This window comes from Ambystoma mexicanum, chromosome 2p (assembly GCF_040938575.1).
Source record: "Ambystoma mexicanum isolate Mex_15411 chromosome 2p, UKY_AmexF1_1, whole genome shotgun sequence".
Classification (NCBI taxonomy): Eukaryota; Metazoa; Chordata; class Amphibia; order Caudata; family Ambystomatidae; genus Ambystoma; species Ambystoma mexicanum.
The window spans coordinates 1,368,131,247-1,368,152,274 of NC_090923.1; the positions used below are offsets into that span (position 1 = coordinate 1,368,131,247).

General features: G+C 47.4%; 1 protein-coding gene across 11 annotated transcripts in view; it reads right to left on the bottom strand.

Moving 5' to 3' along the window:
- USP22 (ubiquitin specific peptidase 22) overlaps positions 1–21,028 on the bottom strand; it is a 1,065,482-nt gene that overhangs the window by 304,494 nt on the left and 739,960 nt on the right. For all 11 annotated transcript variants that reach the window (XM_069645750.1, XM_069645745.1, XM_069645754.1 and 8 more), the window contains 2 exons: positions 16,476–16,634; positions 277–403 (listed from right to left, as the gene is read on the bottom strand). In XM_069645750.1, the coding sequence (XP_069501851.1) occupies positions 277–403; positions 16,476–16,634 (286 nt within the window). The remainder of the gene's footprint in view (positions 1–276; positions 404–16,475; positions 16,635–21,028) is intronic.

Below are 21,028 nucleotides of genomic sequence, written 5' to 3' on the forward strand. Positions count from 1 at the left end.
CTTTTTAACATGCACTTGTAACATGTGTTAAACTATCCTTTAGAAATCTGCTGCTTTAAAAAATAAAACGGCCAATCAAAAACCTTTAATTTTCTACATGCACATTGATTAACATGGACAACGGAGACCAGGCATTCTAATTTCTTCAAATAAATTCTCTATTTGGGCTTCGCTTTTAGCATGAAAGCAGTTTTCATTTTGTTATGAGTAACAGCTAAATAAGGTTATTTGAAACATTACATTTCTGCAAAGAAATGCTCTATGTTTAAATCTTACTTTGAGATGAAAACAGGCCACAATGGGCAATTTCTTCATAGTAAGCTGTTTGGTAGATTCTTGGTAACTGTGGCAACCACTGCATTTGATTTTGGCACTGCTTCCTAAATGCTCTGGTCGTGTAAACCTGAAATAAAAGAAAAATTAGATAATGTACACACATTGGGGCATCTAGCTTGAAAACCTAAAAAAAAAAAAATCTGTCTGCTTAAAGTCTTTCAAAAATGCTTTCCCTAAAATGTCATTGATGCAAGTTAAATTATGAAAAACACAATGTGCAAGAACACAGAACAAGCTATACCAAGACAGGATGGCAAAACTTAAAATATGAAGTGGGCAAAAATTGTATTACAATTTAAACTGAGAAACACAAAACACAGTTAAATTAATAGAGTGAAAGAAAAACTAATACAGCTACTGTTTTTATAATAAGCAGACATTGCCCGGATCCTTTGAGAAGTAGTCACTGGCAGGTGCAGTTGGTCCAAGCTCTAATCATACTTCCCGTCCCCATTCCTACATCCTTGTGGGATTTCCCCAACATGGGGACGGTACCGGAATCATTGGCAGCTTAAAATTGAGCTTCCCCTTTAAATTTAGAATAGGGTGCCGGCTCGGGTGTGTGAACGTCCCATTGAGGCCCGGCCTCCGGTGCGTCACCCTAGTCCCTTTTTCCGCACCGATGTTGTCGGACCTGGCAGCCAGCATGGTGACTTTCAGCTTTGTGCTTGATTCACTTTTTTTTCAATCTTTTTTAACTTCCCTATGGTGCAACACCTCCCCAAGATGGGCCTCATGCTACCATTCGTTCCTGGCCTCGGACTCCCATGCACTCCGTCTTGAGTGTTTGGGGCCCAACCACCGCTGGGACACGTGTTCAGTTTACAGCACTCAGTCACAGGTCACTGAAGAATCGGTTGTCGCAGTAGAGGGATATCTTCCACACTTCTCTGCCCCACCTTAAGGACTTCGTTCCAGGACCTCTCATCAGGACAAGGTAGGCCCTTTGTTCAGCCCGGCTCCACAGCACAGTGACTCCTTCCATAGGGTTCCCACGTGTAGGGGTTTCTTGGATTCAGGTTCTGATAGGCCAGAGACCTCAAAGGTTACCAGATCCCAAGCAGAGGGGCTCTTCCAGGCGCTCTGGGGGCAGACCCGGGGCCATCCCGAATACTGGCTCCCAAGCAGAGGGGGTCAGGAGCCCTACCAAGCTGTCCTCGCAAGGGCGATCAAGTTTGTCCTCTTCAACCCCCAAGGGGTATGGGATTGTCGAGTGCCACCTCCAAGAGTCTGTCCTTGGCTCGATCCAGCACAGCTACCGGAACAGGTGAAGAGGGCATCCAACCTAACAGAGCTTGCTCCGAGTTAGTCAGTCATGGCGTTAAGAGTACTGGCCAGCCGGCCGAGGGCTCAGCGCCTATCAGAGTGATCTCCGAGGTCAACGCTTACAGTTCAGGTGCAAGACTATATGTATCCTCCCATGTCCGAGGCCTCTTGTGGCTCAGGCCCTTCACGCCCTCGCACCCAGGTTGTGGCACAAGGCTTCAAAATGACAGCGGCACGTGGCAGAGCCTGTCAAGCCGGTGGCCATCTTGGATTCAACTCTGTGCCAGCCCATGCTTTCACCCAATGTATGGGGTTTGTGCGATGATCCCAGTCCCCTTCCCTCTGGAAGCGGCAGCGGATTGCGCAGTACAGACATCTGGTCTCCTCAGGGACACATCTACCCATTGCAGACTTACGGATACACGCCTCAGCACTTTGACCAGAAGCGCAGGCAAATTTGCCTCGGAAGGCCAGGGCCCGAAAGTTTGCCAGGACCACTTGTTAGAGCGCTTTTCTTGTATTCCCCCTCAGATGAAGGGACACCTGAAGAACAACAGTAAAGGAGGTCATCCCGTAGGTGGCGCCTTCCCAGGTCCCTCCTCTGTGTATTCCACCAGTTCCTACAATGCTGACCGTGCTAGTCAAGGCCATACCAAATGTTCAGACCCCTCCAACGGCTCCCCCCTCAGCAGCTGCTGGACCGGTCTTCAGTGCAAAACTTAGGAGGAGACACCATATGCACTTGTGTCCCAGGGCCGAGAATCCACTCGGTCTGTAAAAAAAAAAAAAGGGAGGGCGATGACAACGATGACACCCAGGACCATGAACCCTCAGCATCAGTTAACGCCTTTCATGACTGCCTTCAGTGCCTGGCAGAGTTCCTGGGGGTTCTCTCTGCAAAAGAAATCACCCACAGTGTTAAGGGTGCTAGCAGAGGTCTAGGCTAAGTGCACCACAATCCGGTCTGGCATCCCTCTCCAGAAGGATGTCCTTCAGGTGGCACGAAAGGTCTGGGAGAAGCCCAGGTCCAATGCCCAGATGAACAAGGAGTTGGACAGCAGGTTCAGGCTGACGGGTGGGGAGCCAATCCTCCTGGCCTCCCACCCGGAGGCACATTCTTCAGTGGTGGCACCTTGTATTTTAAAACCATCGTCTTTGTCATCTTCCTCCACGAAATCCACCTCCAGTTCTCTCTAAGGAGGACAAAGTCTGTGAGTCTTTGGGAAAGCGCTGTTATTCCATCTCAGGACTGCATCTGCAGAAAGCCAATGCAGACCAGAAGCTTTGGCAGGCGCTTTGATAATTCCTGCCTCAACTCCCTATAGTGAAGCAAGCCTCCTTCCAGGCCGGTCTAGCAGATGCCTGGGCCATTGCGCAGGACCTCATGGAGTCTTTGGTCCCCCACATTGACACAGCAAGCAGAGGGCTGTTCCTTGGTGCGTCAATGTGGTGGATCTGCTCTTTGAGGGCATGGACCTTTTTCATTCGTCAACAGAGGACTATTTGACAGAAGGATAACCTCCACTCAAGACAAGTCCTTGACCATCCTGACAACACCTGGACAGAACTCCTTCCCTCAGTGCCAGGGCAGGACAGAGAGCAAACCCTGTGCTTTCTCCGTCTTCAATGGGTTTTCGGTACCGCAATAAACAGAGGCCTGACAGGTCGCCCAGCGATACCAGGTGGAAACAGCAGAGGACTTTGAACAGATTTTCCGCTCCCCCGCCTCAGATGCCAGGAAGCAGTGATGTCAAGATCCTAAAAACACAGTTTGCCTGTAGTAGGGGGTGGGGTGAGTTTGGCTCTTTTCCAGGACACCTGAAAGTGTCTTTTCAGCAACCCATGATCCTATCCGTAGTCTCCACAGGTTTCAGTATTTTATTTACCTCATTGTATATGGTTTAAAAGAAAACCTTTACAATTTAAAAATTATCAACTGAAAAACAGTCTTAATGCATACATTTGCACAGCTAGTAAGTAAAAAGCGTGGAAAATTCCACTTCAGATCATAAAGCAAAAGAATGTATTTAAAAATAATATTTACAACTTCTAACATATCCAGTACATTCAGTGAATTTAGACATCTTAGCCACAGATAGTTAGTATAGAAAAAGCAGTCACAATTCATATATTTGCAAAAATAGTGAATAAAAAGGAACATTCCACTTTAGATCATAAAGAAATAGATTTTAAAAAGTTTCCAACTGCTAACGTATCTGATACATACAGTGAGTTTAAAGATCTTTGCCACAGAGAGACAGTGTCTATCCAGTTTGCTGATAGAAATAACGTTCCCAAGTAACTCATTCTCACGACATTCAAAGATGGGCAAGGCAATATTAGATGCTTCGTTGTGTCTATTGTCGCCCGGTCTTTGCTAAATCTACAAAAGTGCTCTGCCACTGTAATTTCCCCACATCTTTCAAGGATCACACGCGAGGCGAGGAGGTTCCACCTAAAAGGTAGAAATATTTTTCTACGAAAAATGCAGGATAATAAATTAAGATATGATGGCACAAACCCTCTCTTTTTCTATTCATGTCTAAGATTGCTCAGACGAATAAACATGGAATTTTTCCACTGTCTCGACCCAACCTAGGTCAAACCCAATGGCAGATATGGGAACGCAACTGGGCATTCCCAATATTCTCCTCCACAGCTTGGCCTCAATTCAATCCAACCACTTTGGGGCCTGAACAAAATAAAATGTCAAGCCATGTGATTTTAGGGATACATTTCCCTTCATAAGATTTTACAGCTGGTCTGATCGAAAAGCTGCCACATTTCTGATTCCGTAGCCATTGGGTTAGAAAGTAATAAGGCTTTTTGGCTGCTAATATGATATAAACAAGTAAATAAAAAAAATAAAAATAATAAGGCTTTTTGGTTCAAGATGTGTTGAAGCATGGAGGTAGAATTCCCTGCTGAGAAGTAAAAGCCCAGGTAGAACACACTAGAAGATGGAACCAAAATTACACCCTCAGCGTTGTAAAGCACCGGAGGGGGCTACCTGTGCTCCTGCTCTCTATATGGCAGAGGAGAGGCACAGAGCACCCCAGCCAAGGTTCTCTATATTGGTGGTATGGTCGAGAAACCAAGGCTTAGCTTCCAGGAGGTGATGCAGGCTGGTTCTTAAGTAGTGTAGTCCCCAAGCACCCACAAAGGAATGTACACACTGTTAGTGAAAACAGTCTTTATATAAATAAGGTTCACGTTATATACACAATCACAATAACACCCTTTGTACTCTGGCAATACTGTAATGGCAAATATATACAGGTCTACGTGGTACCACTCTTAACTATCGATTCCTTTGAAATGCATCCACTGATAACAGTTCATATATGGCATACGAATCAAACTATAACATGAACCAACGATAGATCGCAGAAAGAAAGCAAGTTAAAGAGAACAATGGAAGAATACTGGGTCCCTACCAACTAGACAGTTCGGTGTGCAGATCTCCCCCCCCCCCCCCCACTTGGGCAACCTGTAGATAAAGCGTACTGACAAACCCAGTCCAATTATGCTTAATATAGTCTTGATTCCTTCTAAAGCTTCTTCAACCCCAAAGTACCTTGTTTCGTAGAGTTCTTCGTTGAGTCGTCGACGGGGCCTCCCTTTTAAAAAGGCAGGAGCCACGGATCGTCGAGAGTTGGTGAAGAAAAACGGTGATCACTGTCGCTCGGTTCTTGCGGTGCTTGTTGATGATCGGTAAAAACGTCCTGCAAGCTGAGGTGTGCGGTGCACCTCGACAACAAGTGTTTGTTGCCGCACAGAGTTGAAGAACTTTGGGCCAGCAAGGGCGTCGGGTCGTCTGGTCTTCGGGTGGCGGGAAACCAACCGGCGGATTCTCCTCTGTCATCGGCAGCCTTTACTTTCTCCGCAGGCGATTAGCAAGGGAGTCCTTTGATCAAATGTCTTAGGCAAAGGAGCACTGCAACTCCAATCGGCTGCAGTGGTCGTCGACTGTGATGGACTTCAATGTCCAGGCGCTTCGCTTCGCGATTCCACTGCGGTCCAAGTCTCCGGTCGGCAGCCTTTCGAGAGTCTGACATCCAGGGAGCTTTGTCAAAAATCAGCTGGTGCACGATGGTCCCTCGTAGCTCGGGAAGAGGTCTCCTAGCCAGATCCTCTCTTGGATCAGTTCCTTGACAGCCACGCAGCTTTCAGATTAGCGAGGGACAGCAGCAGCAATCCTCCTTCCAGCAGGCTTCAAGGTTAAGCATCAAGTATTAACTTCAGCTTCTCGATGATTTCCATCAGTGAGAGGCCCCCAGATATACTGTTGATCTCCCATTCACTCTGCTGGGTCACACTCAGGCAACCAATCATTCAGAAGGGCAGTCAGGCCATTCTTCTCCATCCAGAAGCTCACAATGTGGAATGTGGATTCGGACCAGCACTCTGCCATTCAGCACTCCACACTGCATACAAACCAGTTTCGGGGAGGGCTGTCTCAGTCATTGCGTCAACCACCAAATACTAGATACACATAACATGAAATGCGTATTCGTCAGTCTCCATTCACCCAGGCCCCCCCCCCCCCCCTCAATGGGTGTACCCACAACATAGTCATTGGGAAGGCTCCAGCCAGTCTGGCCTGGACTTCCCCCACACTACTATATCTGGAACTTCCACCAAAACAGCTGGTCAGGGGGGACAGGACAGAGTCAGGGCTCCCCGAGACTTCAGGAAAATAAGGTAACCAGAGATGTAAAGCAATAGGCCACAGGGCCCATCTTGTCTTGTATCAGGCATCAACTGATTCCAATGGCAGGACCTGGGTATCCCAAAATGGATGATATTCAGAACACCTGTCAAATTCAGCATGGAGCTGCCACCAGCCCATACCCTGCTCTGAGGGCCACACACAGGTGGGATCTAGGTGATCCGACCGTGGCTGATTTTCCCACACCCGGAAAGTTTGCATGAGAAATGTGCGAACCACCAAAGGTTAGCACATTTACCATGCAAACCCACGTACACAACCCCTACATACCCATAACTCCACCCTCAACATAAACATACCCTACTTACCTTTTTCTTCATGCTGAGTCCCTGCAGCGCCAGCGTCCTTTCCCTTCTGTGATCGGCAACTGGCGCTGCAGGGCCCCCTTTTTTGTTTTTTTTAACGGGGGTTGCAGGGGTTTTCCCCGCAACCCCCGCTCACTATACTTATAGTATAGTGAGCAGGGTGTTGCGTGGGACGCCGTGCCGCCTTTTTTTGTTAATACTTACCTACAATGCTACCACCAAAGGTTCGAACTTTTGGTGCTCGAACTTTTGGTGGTAGCATTTTTAGAATTTTGTACATGTGACCTTTTGGATACGGTCAAATTGTACAATACTGTATAGCCCTTTTTACAAAAGCATTCTAAAATGTTGTCTTCCTTAGAAAGGACGATATGGATGACTTCACGGCTTCAGATCAGGCTGTTGGCTTTGAATTAAAAAGACGCAGTAGCCGCCACCGAAGATTGTGGCTGACGGCGAGAGCCCAGCAATATAGTTTTACCCTCTACTTGTCTGAATCTGGCGTCTAAATGTTTGTAGCCAAGCTTGAATGGGGTTTAAGCCACATTTTTTGGCAAATGACAACATCCTTTTGCAAGGGGATCAAAGAGTGGTTCATCTGCCTCAACAACAAGATCTGACAGAACCCGCCGCTTCCTGCCGAGGTGCAGTCACTCCCAAGAACTCTGCTAGCTCTGACATGCAGTCATGAAACGCCTTGGCTGAGTGTGAAGTGTCCTCTTCGTCATGCGTTCCTGTGGGGGGATTTTATTTTCCGCCAACAGGATCTGGAGGCACCTCTTGAACTGTGTCAGGTGTTTGAACGGGTGAATTTAGCGTTGTTGGTGCTGGAGCATCCATACCAAAGACCGGGAGTGGTGGAGGCATAGGTGCCAAAGCCTGCAAATCAAGCTGAGGGACACGAGGTTGAACCTGTGGCAGCACTTCCTTAAACACTACGCCAGTCAAATGGTCGGAGAAATATATCCCTAGATGCTGCTTGAGACGCCGATTGTCTCCGTGATGCATCTGCCGCCACCGTCGGGGTAGACGTGGCTGCAGGGGTTGGTGTAAAAGTGGGTGTTGCTGTGTACATGGCAGAGGCTGTTACGGTATAAGAGGCGCATGTCTTGCGTGATAGGGCGACGACTCTGGCCTGTGTCCTGATGGCAAAGGGTATCCTGTGCACCACTGACAGGCTTCCCTGGCCTTGAATTACCATATGCAGTGAACGAGTGACTCTGAGGGACAGGAACCCACTGAACAAAGTGAACCATCCCCTGATGAACACTCTGGAGCATCTATCTGCTTAGCAGACCTATCTGGGCACGGTCGAACAGGAATGCTCAGTCGGTATGCTCGGAGCAGAGCCCTGACCAGACAGCTTTGAGCTTCCCCCAGGATGTTTCCTGGTACTTGAAAGTACCTCAGACGCGTGTCTGGTAGGCTTAGAGCCCTCAGGCATAGGCCCGTTAGTCTTACCGCGTACAGGCACCCCCTCAGGTGTAGACCTGGTAACAGCTTTGCAGACCCTGACAGATGTCCGGTAGAAGGACCTTTGGGACCCTCAGATACTTGCCTGGTAGAGTTGGATGACCCCGCACTACGAGTGCCGGTAGCCCTAGCGGCCTCAGGCGTGGTGCCAGTACTAGAGGCTCTTGGACCCCTCTCAGCCGAAGTACTTCCTGGGAAGGAGTCTCTACGCCGAGGTGGTGTGACGAATATGTCACTTACCCGATTTTGAGTGAAGGCCTTAAGGTGCTCCAGCCAAGATGCCAGCCATTTCTACAAGGAACACAGGGTCAAGGCATCACGGGCCACAGAACAGTCCCATCAGTGTTCAACCCCCAGACACTCTAGGCAGAGCAAATGGGGGACTGAAGCCAGGAAGGACATATCGCAAGAGGAACATTTGGAGAACCTCCTAGGAGCAGACATACGGCAAGGCATAGGCAGCCGGTGAATCGGAGAAACTAGAAAAAAATTACAGGTAAAAAACCTTGCACAGCAGAAACTGCCAGCGCTGTGTGAGGTAGGCCTAATCTCGTCTGACCAGAAACAGGGGATGAGGTGTTGGCTGGCGTGGTTAGGTCCACGCGTGCTGCAAAATGTAAAGGGGAAACATTTTTTGTGAGGCAAAATGGTACCGTCTCGTCCCTGTATCGGAACGCCCATACTGGATGGAGGAAAGGGGCAGGAGCGTAGGAGTAAGTTGCAGATTTGTCCAGTAGGATCAGAGCTAATGTGTCCATATTAATTTTTTAAGTTGCACCCACATGAAGAGTAGTGGGTATTCTTTTCCTATCGTGGGTCTGAAGCCAACATGGGATTGGGCGATTAGTCAGTTTGATTCCAAGAGATTAGGAATGCGGACATCGCTCTCCCGTATCTAAATCAGTGTAACGGTGGCTGGATTTGAGCCTATAGTTATTTAGGTTGTCTACTTTTCCTGCTTTGTTCTTTAAAGAGTGGTTTAAAGTAGGCAGCATTGAAACCATTTGCTATGACTTCCATTTCCAGTGAAAGTCGCCAGTTTTCAGACAGTTGTCTAGGGTTTTGTTGGTAAGTTTTTGTATGCGTCCGGAGGGCACATATTATTGGGTGATCCAGCCTGGTTACTCTACTTCACTGTTGAATGTTTCTTCTGAAATTGATCTAGAGTAGTTAAGTTCCGTTATTGTTAGGTTTCCTATGTTTGGAGTGCGGTTTGTTGTGGAGGTGGTTGTGTCGATGGCCTTCTGGATTTCATTTATTTTGTTCCTGAAATTATATGCAATGTTATCGCAGAACCTTTGGGAGGCTATGGCTGTGTTGCTGCATGAGGAGTTTTTTCATTTCAGTGATCATTTTGTAAATTTCCTTCTATGTGGTTCCCCCCCCCCCCCGATTGGATTTTCAGTGTAGTGTGGTTCCTTGGCATTTAGCACGGCCGCTTTTTAATCGACAGATCTGTTGTGGGCATTTGATTTTGTTGGAATTTAGTGTACCACCCTACCCCCCATGCCTTCTCCAACTTTCGGTTTGTTTTCTTGAGTGGTCCCAATTCTGGTGTAAACCATCTTGCTGCTCTTTTTGTATGTAACTAGAGGCTTCAGGAGCGTCCACTTATCAAGGAATCTTGTCACCCAATGCTGGGCTTTATTTGACAAAGTATCTGGCATCATTTGGTCCAGCCGGTGGGTGTCCGGCTTGGTGTATTCCGTCAATTACATTAGCTTTTCTTGAAAAAGAATTTTCCAGTTACTTTTGGTTGTTGTGGCCGCTGAACGTTGAAATGTTGATCATAAAAAGGAATCATATGGTGGTTGCTCCCGATTGCTGCCATGGCAGTTCGGCGGGAGGAACGTGTGGCTGGGTGGTGTTGATGTCTCCCAGTAGATATTATGTTTCACTGCTAGGCTAGCTATAGCCGAAACATTTATATTAAAAATAAAAAAAATAAAATCACATTCTATGTGGACAGTCTATATAAGAGTATGAAAATGTGAGTATGAAAATGTGCTTTACATATAGTTTAAAATTGAGTACAATAGATTTGTACCAGCTCTATTACAACTTTTGATAGAAGCAGACAGACCTCCAAGAGGATGGGAACCCGAGACATGGTGATGGTGCAAGGTCCGGAGGATGTTGCATGAAAGGGAGACGCAATCTGTTGAATGACCTGTAGAGCCCAAGCATTGGATGTTGTCTTGGACCATTCGGCACTGAATAGGGAAAGTCTTCCCCACAAAGGAACCGTGGCAGAAGACCTCACAGAGGCTGTGGTGCTGAGGGGTCATTGACCACAGCCACACCCTCTCTGGGAGCACCTCTAGTCCCTTGGGCGGTGCCTGGTCTTCGGTCTTGCCAGGCAGCTTTGCCTCAACCCCGCTGGGCATAAGAGGCTGAGGGGTGAAACCATGAGCCCCCTTGCCAAAAGAGCAAGTGTTGCTGTACGGCTAGGCACAAGAACTTAACCATCACCTTTGATGCCTGGAATTTCTGGTGGGCATCATCAGCGTTCAACCTAACAGGTTTTTGCCTTCAAAAGGCATATACAGAAGTTTAGCCTGGACATCCTGCGCAAAGCCGGATGTCCTCATCCAAAAGTGACATCTGAGCACCGTACTTGTGGGCATGGATCAACCCATAGTCCGCTGTGTACAGTCCAGACTGCAGAATCTGGCAAGAAGCTTACCTGCCATATCCAGACATTGACCGGAAGCCCACTGTCTCCCTCTGGGATCTGTTCAGCCACAGTCCACCACAGACAGAGAATTTGGCCAGGGTGCAAGATGCATTTACTGCACGAAGGGTAAGCCTGTCAAACGCAAACATCTGTTCTCAGGGGAAGAGAAGGAAAAGTGGGAGACTTCATATCAGCAGTCGCAGCCTACACCGCCAACCTCTCCGGGGAGGCAGGAGTGGATAGAAAGGCTGGGCCATAGAGGGCAGGACGATGCTCCTTTGCCAGCTTCCAGTCCACACTAGATGCAGAAGTGGACTTCTCCCATACCTCCATTACGGGGGCCTCTACCACCACATTGAAGGTTCGTAGCGTTTCCTTCTTGGGATCCTCTTTAAGGACAACTGTTAACTTGAATTGAATTTTCGGCCTGGATGGACTAACGAGCCCTAGAGTATCAGTCATCTTTGCCATTAGCCTCTGAAAAGAGGCCCGAGGCTCATCGGGGGGGGGGGAATAGGGTTTAAATAAAGTCCGGATCTGGGGGAGGTGGCTAGACCACTGACTTCTTGGGGTGTCCTCACCCTCTCCATATAAAAGCTCTGGGAAGTCCCTCTCTTCCCTGGAGACCAAGGTTTCAAACTTGAAGGGTAACGTCCCCCTCGTCATCGTAGATGTCACATCGTAGACATGAATGGTTTAAAGGAAAGGAGTGTTTTCCTAGAGGCTGTTCAGTGCCCATGGTGCCAAGGACGAAGTCTGGACCGGTGTTGAGACTGAAGCACAAAGGCAGAGTTGTGTTGAGGGGAAACTCGTCCCTCTTTTTGGCCTGGCTTAAACCTGCAAGAGTGGTCCAGGGTGGGTATCCTGCTGGTTGTGGAAGACGGTGTGCCCGTCGGCATCATAGCTGAAGGGGCCTTGCAGATGTTTAAGGTGAAATTATTCCCATTCCTGTGGAGTGGAGGACTGTGGTACCTGGTCTGGCTCCAGAGAATTTCTGGAGACAAGCCTCTTCTTTTTGGGAGGAGGAAAAATGCGGTTGTGAGGATCCACTCGGGGGGCGGGATCTCTTGCAGTGCTTTTCCTCACATGGAGGGGACCTATCCTTGGACCAAGGCTCCATGTGACCTTGAACGGGACCGTGACATATCATGCTTAGGGTTGTGAACAAAAAGGTAAAGAGTTTTTCCGCCTGTTCCTGCAGGACCTTCAGGTGCATGGACTGACACGACCCACAGTCCTGGGTATCGTGTTCTTCGCCAAAGCAGTATAGACAAGTGTGGATCCGAAAACAGAAATCTGTCTGCCACATACTGCGCATGGTGTCAACTCCGAGGCCTTTGCAGGGTTGGGCATGACAAAGAATTCTAAGATTGACAAGCGTGTTCCTAAAGTGACAATAGAGTGAGCGGAGAGAAGGAACAGGTCAAGGAGAGGTCAAGGGCATGGCGCCTCAATATATACAGGCCTCAACGTCATGTCCGTGCAGGACGGAGGACGTGGAGCTGCCTGGCTAGAAGCTTGCAACTTAAGTTTGACCCAGGGTATGCAGATATGTCAAAAGAAAAACAGACACAGTATTTGAAAGGTATGCATGCAGTTATGTTAGGGCAGCACAGCTATGTGCTAGGTATGCAGACAATTATTCTACAACTGCCTGTCTACGTGTTGAGAATGCAGATAGGTTAGAGGAAAACAGCCTAGCTAGCTATGTGCGGATTATGCGGAGAGTTTGGTGGAACACTCTAGTTCTGACACTAGGTATGCAGGTCAAGCTACTGTTGGGGTACACACTATGTGATTCGGGTGTTACCCATTTACAGGTGGCCATACCACAAGTAAGGCGGCAGTGGCCTGTTTTTGTGGAGACAAAAATTGTTCACACTGCAACTTCCTTAATGGTCACAGAAGGCTGCCTGTTTATGCAACCTTGTACCAGGTCCACAAAACCAAAAATGACACATTGGAAAAGAAACAAGAACAAAATACAGCCAGACATACCATTTTTTAACTTTCCATGCCCAGACTCAATTCACTGGTATGATGAACATTTTAAAGACACCATGGTAGTTTTTAGTGTTCTCTGCAAGCCAGAGATCCTCCTAATCAGCACACCTTCACCCTCCTTTCCTGTCACTCTGGACGGCCTCCCTTGGCCCTCGTCCAACCCCCAGCTGCAAGGCTAAGAACCACAGGGTCATCTTTGGCGCCATGCTTTCCTGCTATGCCCACATCTCTGATGTCTCAAAAAAAGTCAAACTTCCTACTGCGCCTCGAACAGAGGTATTCTGCCTTTCCTCTCTTTCCCCCAGAATCTCCCTGGTCTCTAGAGCCGTGGTTCTCTCGAGGTTGGATTAATGCAGCAGCCTCTATAAATTACCTGCTCTACTCTCCGCCCATTGCAACTTATCCAGAACAGGACTGAGATACTTGTCCTTGGCCTCAAGCCCTGGAATCGTCTCTCTCCAGCCCTGAATTCTCTCCATTGGCTCCCAGTGGCTGCAAGGATTAAATTCAGGACCCTTTGCATTGCCCACAAGGCTTTCTGGGGCCTGGGTCCAAAATACCTTCAGCTGGTCTCCTGTAAATACCTTCCCTCCCGAGCTCTTCACTCCTCCAACTTCAATTCCCTGGGGGTCAGTCATTCAAAGAAACAAGCTGGGGGTAGATCTCGGCCTTCGGCTGGGGCCTCATTCTGGAACAGCCTCCCTGTAACTTGAGAACCATTTCTGGTTCTGAAACCACCTCAAGACTGAAATTATGCTTGTTTAACCTATGTTGCCTCATGATAACTTGCTCATGTTCGACGAATATGTGACACTTTGATCATGTCCACGCACTTTTGTATGTACTTGTAACTGCTTACAGCTTGACTTAAGCTCTCGTTTCAATTGTATATTTTTGTAACTGTGTCCATCAAGTTTTCGCGCCCTGATGCCTGTGGGCCTGGCGTGGGCTACAAATAAATGAAATACAAAATACAAGACCTTCCTCTTTGCTTCTGCCTTCACTCCTCCTCTCCCCTGCTGATCTGCCCTGTCGCGGTATCCTGCAACCTTGTTACCCTCTGACTTTCAGGCCCAGGTACCTGCTCACCCTGCCACCCACCTGCACTGCCTCCTGGCAATCCCTTGCACTGGGGGCTGTATCTGTACAGAGGGTGGTTCCGTTCCCCTGGACTTTTGGGTAGGATAGCAAAAGTGTTTAACACAACAGTTCCATCTTTGTCTTTATACTGGACTCACAAAGTTCCTATTCAAAATATTGAATTTCATTATTGTCTCTTTGACTTGGTCAAACAAATTCCATTACTGTCTTTCTTTAATCTCCTGATAACTTCTGAGGATTGCTGGTATACTTCCCTGCCAGGAATAAACCTTTGGGCTTTGCAGATTGCCTGGTATACTCCTCCGCCAGGTATTATTTGTTTTACAGTTTTTTTGTTATACCACAGTAGCAAATATCTTGCGGTGTCCGATATATTTGCTTATGGTAACAACTGCATTTGCTTTCCCCCACATTGACATTTCATGCATTTCTATTTGATTGTGGCTTTCTGTTGCACTTTGTCTCGCCAGCATTCCGATATTCGGCTCATTAGAGATCGAATCAATATTGGGGTTGGTCTGCATGCAATCCACTTAAGTATTGTCTGTATTCCCAATCTCACACCATTTATTTGGTTACACGCACGTCGGTACACCCCGTGGTCCCAACGACATTGGGCAAACTCACCAGTCGCGCACAGCATCTCAGACTCTTGGCGTGCCTTAGTCGTGAAGCTCTCTTTCTGGGTCGGCTTCTTTCAAAGTGCAGACGTTCCCCCAGCATTTCCTGCAGCTCTGCAATCAATTGCCGGCTTCCCTCTGACCTGGACTGGAGAACGCTGCTTCTCCGCACCACTGTACCTTCAGGAGCTCTGCTGCATCTCACAATGCTTCCACAGTCCTTCAGGTGTGCGTGCTGCACCTCTCCTCCTTTCTTGCCAAGCCAGTATGGGTGTCTCGCGTTCACGAGCTGTCGCAAGGATTGGCACATCCTCTTGCTTACTGCTTTCTCCTGAAAAGATCTGCTTCTTGTTGCCTCTGCCATTTTTAAATATCCTGCACACTTAGAGCTCAACACAACTGACCTGTGCGTTAGGCTGCAGGCTTTGCTTGATCTGCATAGACTCTTTCCTCATATTCATCTCAGTACTTGAGGATTTATGGGAGTTAAAGTCCATAGAAGTTATTGGATTTCCTGGATGTTGCTCAAAGGTTTCACAAAGAAAAAAGAGAAGGTTTTATAGATGAATTGTGAATGGATGAGCCATAGATGGAGGTTTCCCTAGAGGGATTTAGAGAAAAGGTTTTCAGACTTTTATTATAGGGTGGAATTGTTAAGTGACAACAAGCCATTAAGATCTTCAGTATTATAGGGTCTTCCTCAGAGAGAAGGGGGTAATGCTGCGGTCTCATCTGATGGAGTCACCACCTCCCCCGGTAGTCTCCTCCCACGTGATCCTCCCTCAGACGCCCCCAGGGTCAGGATCAGGTAGCGGTTGATGTCCCCTGGCCACATGGGAGGAGTTCACTGGAGAGTAATCAAAACTCCATTGTATTCACCACAGTATGGACTAGGCTTGCCATTCAATATACAATAATCTCATGCGTTCCAAAGGAAACTAATCTTGAAGAGAACTTCCGATCTACAAATCATTGAAATGTTGTACATTATGTTGCATGTTAAGCATTTTGTGTTCTAGACTTATCACAGAGTGTAGAGCAGACACGCCACAAAGGTAAAAGTGATCAAATAGGATTCTTTTAGATAATAAAACTCATTACCCAAGTCATATGCAGAAAACAAGGACACAAGTTTAATTGCTGCAAGCCTGTGGATATTTTATTTATATGCAATAAAAATCTAGTTCCTATGAATAATCCTTAAAGTTGAACATTTAAACAAAAAAAACAAAATAAGACAAGTCTGTTTTAGGGAGCCTTACCAAAAATAGGTGATGGTTGCTGGTGGTCATGACAAAATGTTTAAGTTAGGAAATGTTTCTTGTTGCATTTAAGTTTAAGTACAGTGCTAAAACATGATCGTTGACCCCTGGTTTTTGAGCCAGTTTTGTTCCCATTAGGACGACTGAAATGCTTGGCTAATGCTGAAATGCTTGGGTTCCTCCCGCTATGGAAGAGTGATTTAGATGTGGGTTTGTTGCTATATGCCGAGGCAGACTAAAGTGCAGCTACACCTCACCATTGAAACCCAACAATGCAGAACAATGCATAAATATTTCTAAGGTCGCTCTTCTTTGGAGAGGAACTACTTGGCATTTCAGTGCAGGATTGCTCTTGCGATTGGGAAACTACATACACAAATTGTGCTTCTCCTCTATGATACAAAGAGCAAACACATGATTACAGACTGTCATGAGTGTGTACCATCCCACAGAACAGGCTATTTTTAAATTATTGTAAATCTTAAAACAGGCGCGTGCAGATTAGACGAACGTTGGACAATAAGATTAATAGTAACTTCATCATTTTGAACAATGTTAAAGAGAACTAAGGTGGGGTTTCACTTAAGTTATCCATTTTGTAAACTAAAGGAAAAACAATGTAATACGGTAATCCCAGCAGCAATAAAAAATAATGCAATACTTTTCATCGTTCACATAAGTAAAAGCAAAGTGATGTACCTTCTCAGGCAGTCTGTAAGTGTGGTGGTTCCTGTTACATGGCTTTCCCCGTTCACCACATTGCCGTCGCTCCCCGGGCTCAGGGGCCAGAACGGGGTGGAGGAGCCAGGCAAGTCCAAACTTATGTCCCAAAATGGGTCTATTGTTGTGGACACACCACTAGGAAAATACAGAAAAGATGAATTTTTAACAAATCAAAGAAGGTAGCCCTATACATGTACAGCAACAACGAACAACACACTATGTACTGAAACAAGATGCTATTCCCGTTAACTGCAAAGACACAGAAGGAACCTGGAAATGACACCTACGACCCCAGACATTGATGACTAACCTTTCCCTCCCACTAACCAATTAATCCCCCCCCCTTCCACCTTATGTCAATGCAAACAGCAAAAGCATAACCCGCAGTTTATTTTATTGTTCAAGCGGTGCTCTGTACTGCGAGTTACGGTCTGTGGACTGCCAGTACATCAATTGTAATTAGTTCTTGGTTGGGTGTTGACCAAGAAGTGACTTGGCTAGTCATATAGCGCCCAACAGCACACTTGGTTGAGTTCTACATGGCAGCAAACTTAAGAAAGTCGCTTATTAGCCTCCCCCAAAGCAAAGTAAGTTGGAGGAATGGGAACTTATCTTTCACAGACATTAGGAACATTCCGATTAAGGGGAAAGGGAAATGTGTGAGTTACATAGAATGAAACGGAGGATACAATGTAAACATTAAGTGCTGGAAAGTACAAAAGAGTTAAGTGCAATACAACTGAACAGTGAGAGCTGGAAGCACGAAGTACAGAGTAAACAAGGGTCCAGGAGCCACATAGTACAGACACAAGGGTCAAAAGGTACAGAACGATCAGTTGCCCCAGGCATGAGAGCAATAGCGAGGGGGAGGGGGGGGGGGGGGGGGGTCAAGGGTGTCCTGAGCCCCCCAAATATGGAATACCACTTTTACCCCCCTCCCCAAATATTCCATCCCTTTCCTTCTACAGTTGCCAACTTCACGGTTTGCTTGATACCGAAAGTATCTAGGGATGGCTGCAACTTAAGCAGATAGCCCAAATTACACAACCAAGGACAAAGGCTGGCTAAAAGAAAAGTAATATATATATATATATATATATGGGATACATTACTCACCGTAATCGTATTTCTGATGCTTGTATCTGCTTAGATTCACATGCTGTGCATAGGCCGACATCTAGTGGAAGCTGCGGAGTATTACAGTTTGTTTTTCGAAAGTCGAAAATGGGCGTCGACACAGGCGTGCCAGTAATACTATCCCTAGTGTGACGTCCACTGTACCCAAGATCCCTCACGCGTGTAGGATCCTCAGATTGTATTTTTTCTGACATGAGGAAGCATGAGGAGTAGCGTGAGTACAGATAATCCAAGCAGATAGACAGAAAAGGTAAGACTACAAGCAATCATGCGCCTTCTCTCGGAGGGGAGGAAGGGTGGGTCGCATGTGAATCTAAGCAGATACAAGCATCAGAAATACGATTACGGTGAGTAATGTATCCCTTCTGAGGCTTGTGGAATCTGCTTAGATCACATGCTGTGCATAGATTAGCGAGCAGTACCAGAAGAAGGAGGTGGGATGTGAGAAGGGTCATGAGCAAACAGGTGTCTTAGAACCGCTTGTCCCACTTGTGTATCTGTCTTGGAATGAGTGTCAATGCAGTAATGCTGAGTAAAAGTGTGAATAGAGCTCCAAGTAGCCGCTTTGCAAATGGTGTCGAGGGGAACATTTGCAATGAAAGCCAGAGTGGCACCAATGCCTCTAGTAGAGTGGGCCCTTGGCGTAAAAGGCAGAGTCTTGTCAGAAAGAGAGTAACACAGCTGTATACAGTTGATAATCCACTTCGAGATAGCGCCCTTAGAGACGCGATCCCCCTCTCTGCCTGTAGCTACGGAGACAAACAGTTGATCTGTTTTCCTTAGCGGTCTGGTTTTATTTACATAGTATAGGACCGCCCTACGCACATCTAGGGTGTGTAGTTTCACCTCAGCCGAGCTTTGCGGGTTCTGGAAGAAAGCCGGAAGCTCGATGGACTGGTTTACATGGAACTTGGATATGAATTTAGGTGAGAACCTAGGGTGTGTGCGTAAAACCAGTTTGTCCTTGTGGATAGTAAAGAAAGGATCCTGCACTGACAGAGCCTGAATTTCACTGACCCTTCTTATGGAGGTAATGGCTACTAAGAAGGCCGTTTTATAAGTCAGGTGTTTGAGACTACTTTTATGCATGGGTTCGAATGGGGGTCCCATGAGCTTAGCTAGCACCACGTTGAGGTCCCATCCTGGCGGTGGGTTCGAAATAGGAGGGTGAAGTCTCTTTACTCCTTCCATGAAGGCTTTAACCACTGGTACTTTCCACCACGAGACCTTGTTATGGGATGTGGTGTAAGCCGAGAGGGCTGCCAGGTGTACTTTCAGCGAGTTAAAAACCAACCCTGCATCCAGCAGGTGGAGCATGTATGTCACAACGTTGGAAGGAGTGCAATCAACCGGGTTGATTTGTTTATTCTGGCACCAGATAACGAATCTTTTCCACTTATCAAAGTAACAGTGCCTTGTATTTGGTTTCCTGGACTCCTTTAGAATGTCCATACACCTCTGTGGTAATTTGAGATGTCCAAACTCTATGACTTCAGGAGCCATGCTGCTAGGTTCATAGAGTTGGGTTCCTGATGCACTGTTTGACCCTGTTGCTGGGACAGTAGGTTGTACCAGGCTGGGAGTCTGATGGGTTCGCACACCGCCATCCTGCGTAGGTGTGGAAACCATGGTTGTCTCGCCCACATGGGAGCAACTAGGATGAGCGTCATAGATTCCTTGTTCATCTTGTACACCACCTTCCTGATGAGAGGAGTTGGTGGAAAAGCGTACGCAAACATCCCTGACCAGTTCATCCACAGGGCATTCCCTTGGGAGTCCGGCTGGGGGAACCTGGATGCAAATCCTGGGCATTGTTTGTTTTCGCTTGTGGCGAATAGGTCTATAGTGGGGAAACCCCACTGAGAGAAGAGATTTCTTACTACGTCTCTGTGAAGGACCCATTCGTGTTCTTCTGGGAGGGAGTCTCTGCTTAGAGCATCCGCTAGGGAATTGAGCTCCCCTGGAACATGTTGCGATGACAGGAAGATGTTCCGTCTGAGTGCCCATATCCATATTTTCTGGGCAAGCTTGGACAGATTTGGCGAACGAGTCCCCCCTTGCTTGTTCAGATAGAACATGGCTGTCGTGCTGTCCGTCCTGATCTGCACCGACAAGTTCAGTAGATGGGGCTCGAACGCCCTTAGCGCTCGGAATACTGCCAGAAGCTCTAGCAGATTGATGTGGTTCTTGGCTACTGAGTGAGACCAGAGACCCTGAGCTGTGTGGTGGAGATGGTGAGCTCCCCACCCAGTCAGGCATGCATCTGTAGTCACCACGGCTTGTACTTCGGGATCGTAAAAGGGTTTCCCCTTTGCGAGATTCTCTCTTGTCCACCAGTGTAGGCTCTGTACGAGTGTTGGCGAAACGACCACTAGATCGTCCCAATGACCACTTGCCTGAGACCACTGTTTCGCCAACCATTCCTGCATGGGACGCATGCGCAGACGCGCGTGGGGGACCAGGTAAATGCATGACGCCATCATGCCCAGTAACCGCATAGCTTTGCGTACTGTTATCTGTTGACCTGACTGATAATGCGGAATTTGCAGAAGTATATTCCGAATTCTCTCTTCCGAAGGGAAGGTCAATCCTTTCTGAGTATCTAGGATAGCTCCTAGAAACTGTTTTGAGGTGCTTGGCACCAGACTTGACTTTTTCTCGTTGATGGAGAAGCCTAATTCGTGGAGGAGGTCGATAGTCCTCTGAATGTTTGACCTGCAAATTCCTGGGGTTTCCCCCGTTATGAGCCAGTCGTCCAGATAAGGGTACACCGGGATTGCTTCCCTGCGTAGGTGTGCAGCCGCCACCGCCAGTACCTTGGTGAATACCCTTGGTGCTGAAGCTATCCCGAAGGGCAGTACCTTGAATTGGTAGTGGCGACTGTCCACCTTGAAGCGCAAGTACTTTTTGTGCGCTGGGAGCATGGAAATATGAAAATAAGCATCTTTCATATCCAAGGTTGCCATGTAATCCCCCTTTTTTAGGAGGGGGATTACCTCTTGTAGCGTGGTCATACGGAATTTTTGGGGCTTGACATATTTGTTGGCAGGCCGTAAGTCCAATACTGGGCGCATTGTCAAATCTTTCTTTGGCACAAGGAAGTAAGTTGAATAGATACCCTTGTTTACCTGGTGTCCTGGGACGAGTTCTATCGCGTCCTTTTCTAGCAGAATGGCGATCTCCTCGAGAAGGATCCTTTGATGCTCTAGGGAGTGCACTCTTTGTCGTGGAGGATGATTCCGGGGACGCTGCAGTAGTTCTATACAATATCCTGCGGATACTGTTGACAGCACCCATCTGTCTGAGGTGATCCCTTCCCAAGCCTGGGTGAAGGTGGAAATGCGTCCCCCTACTGGGGTTGCGTGGCAAGGGACCCTGAACTGAGCGTCACT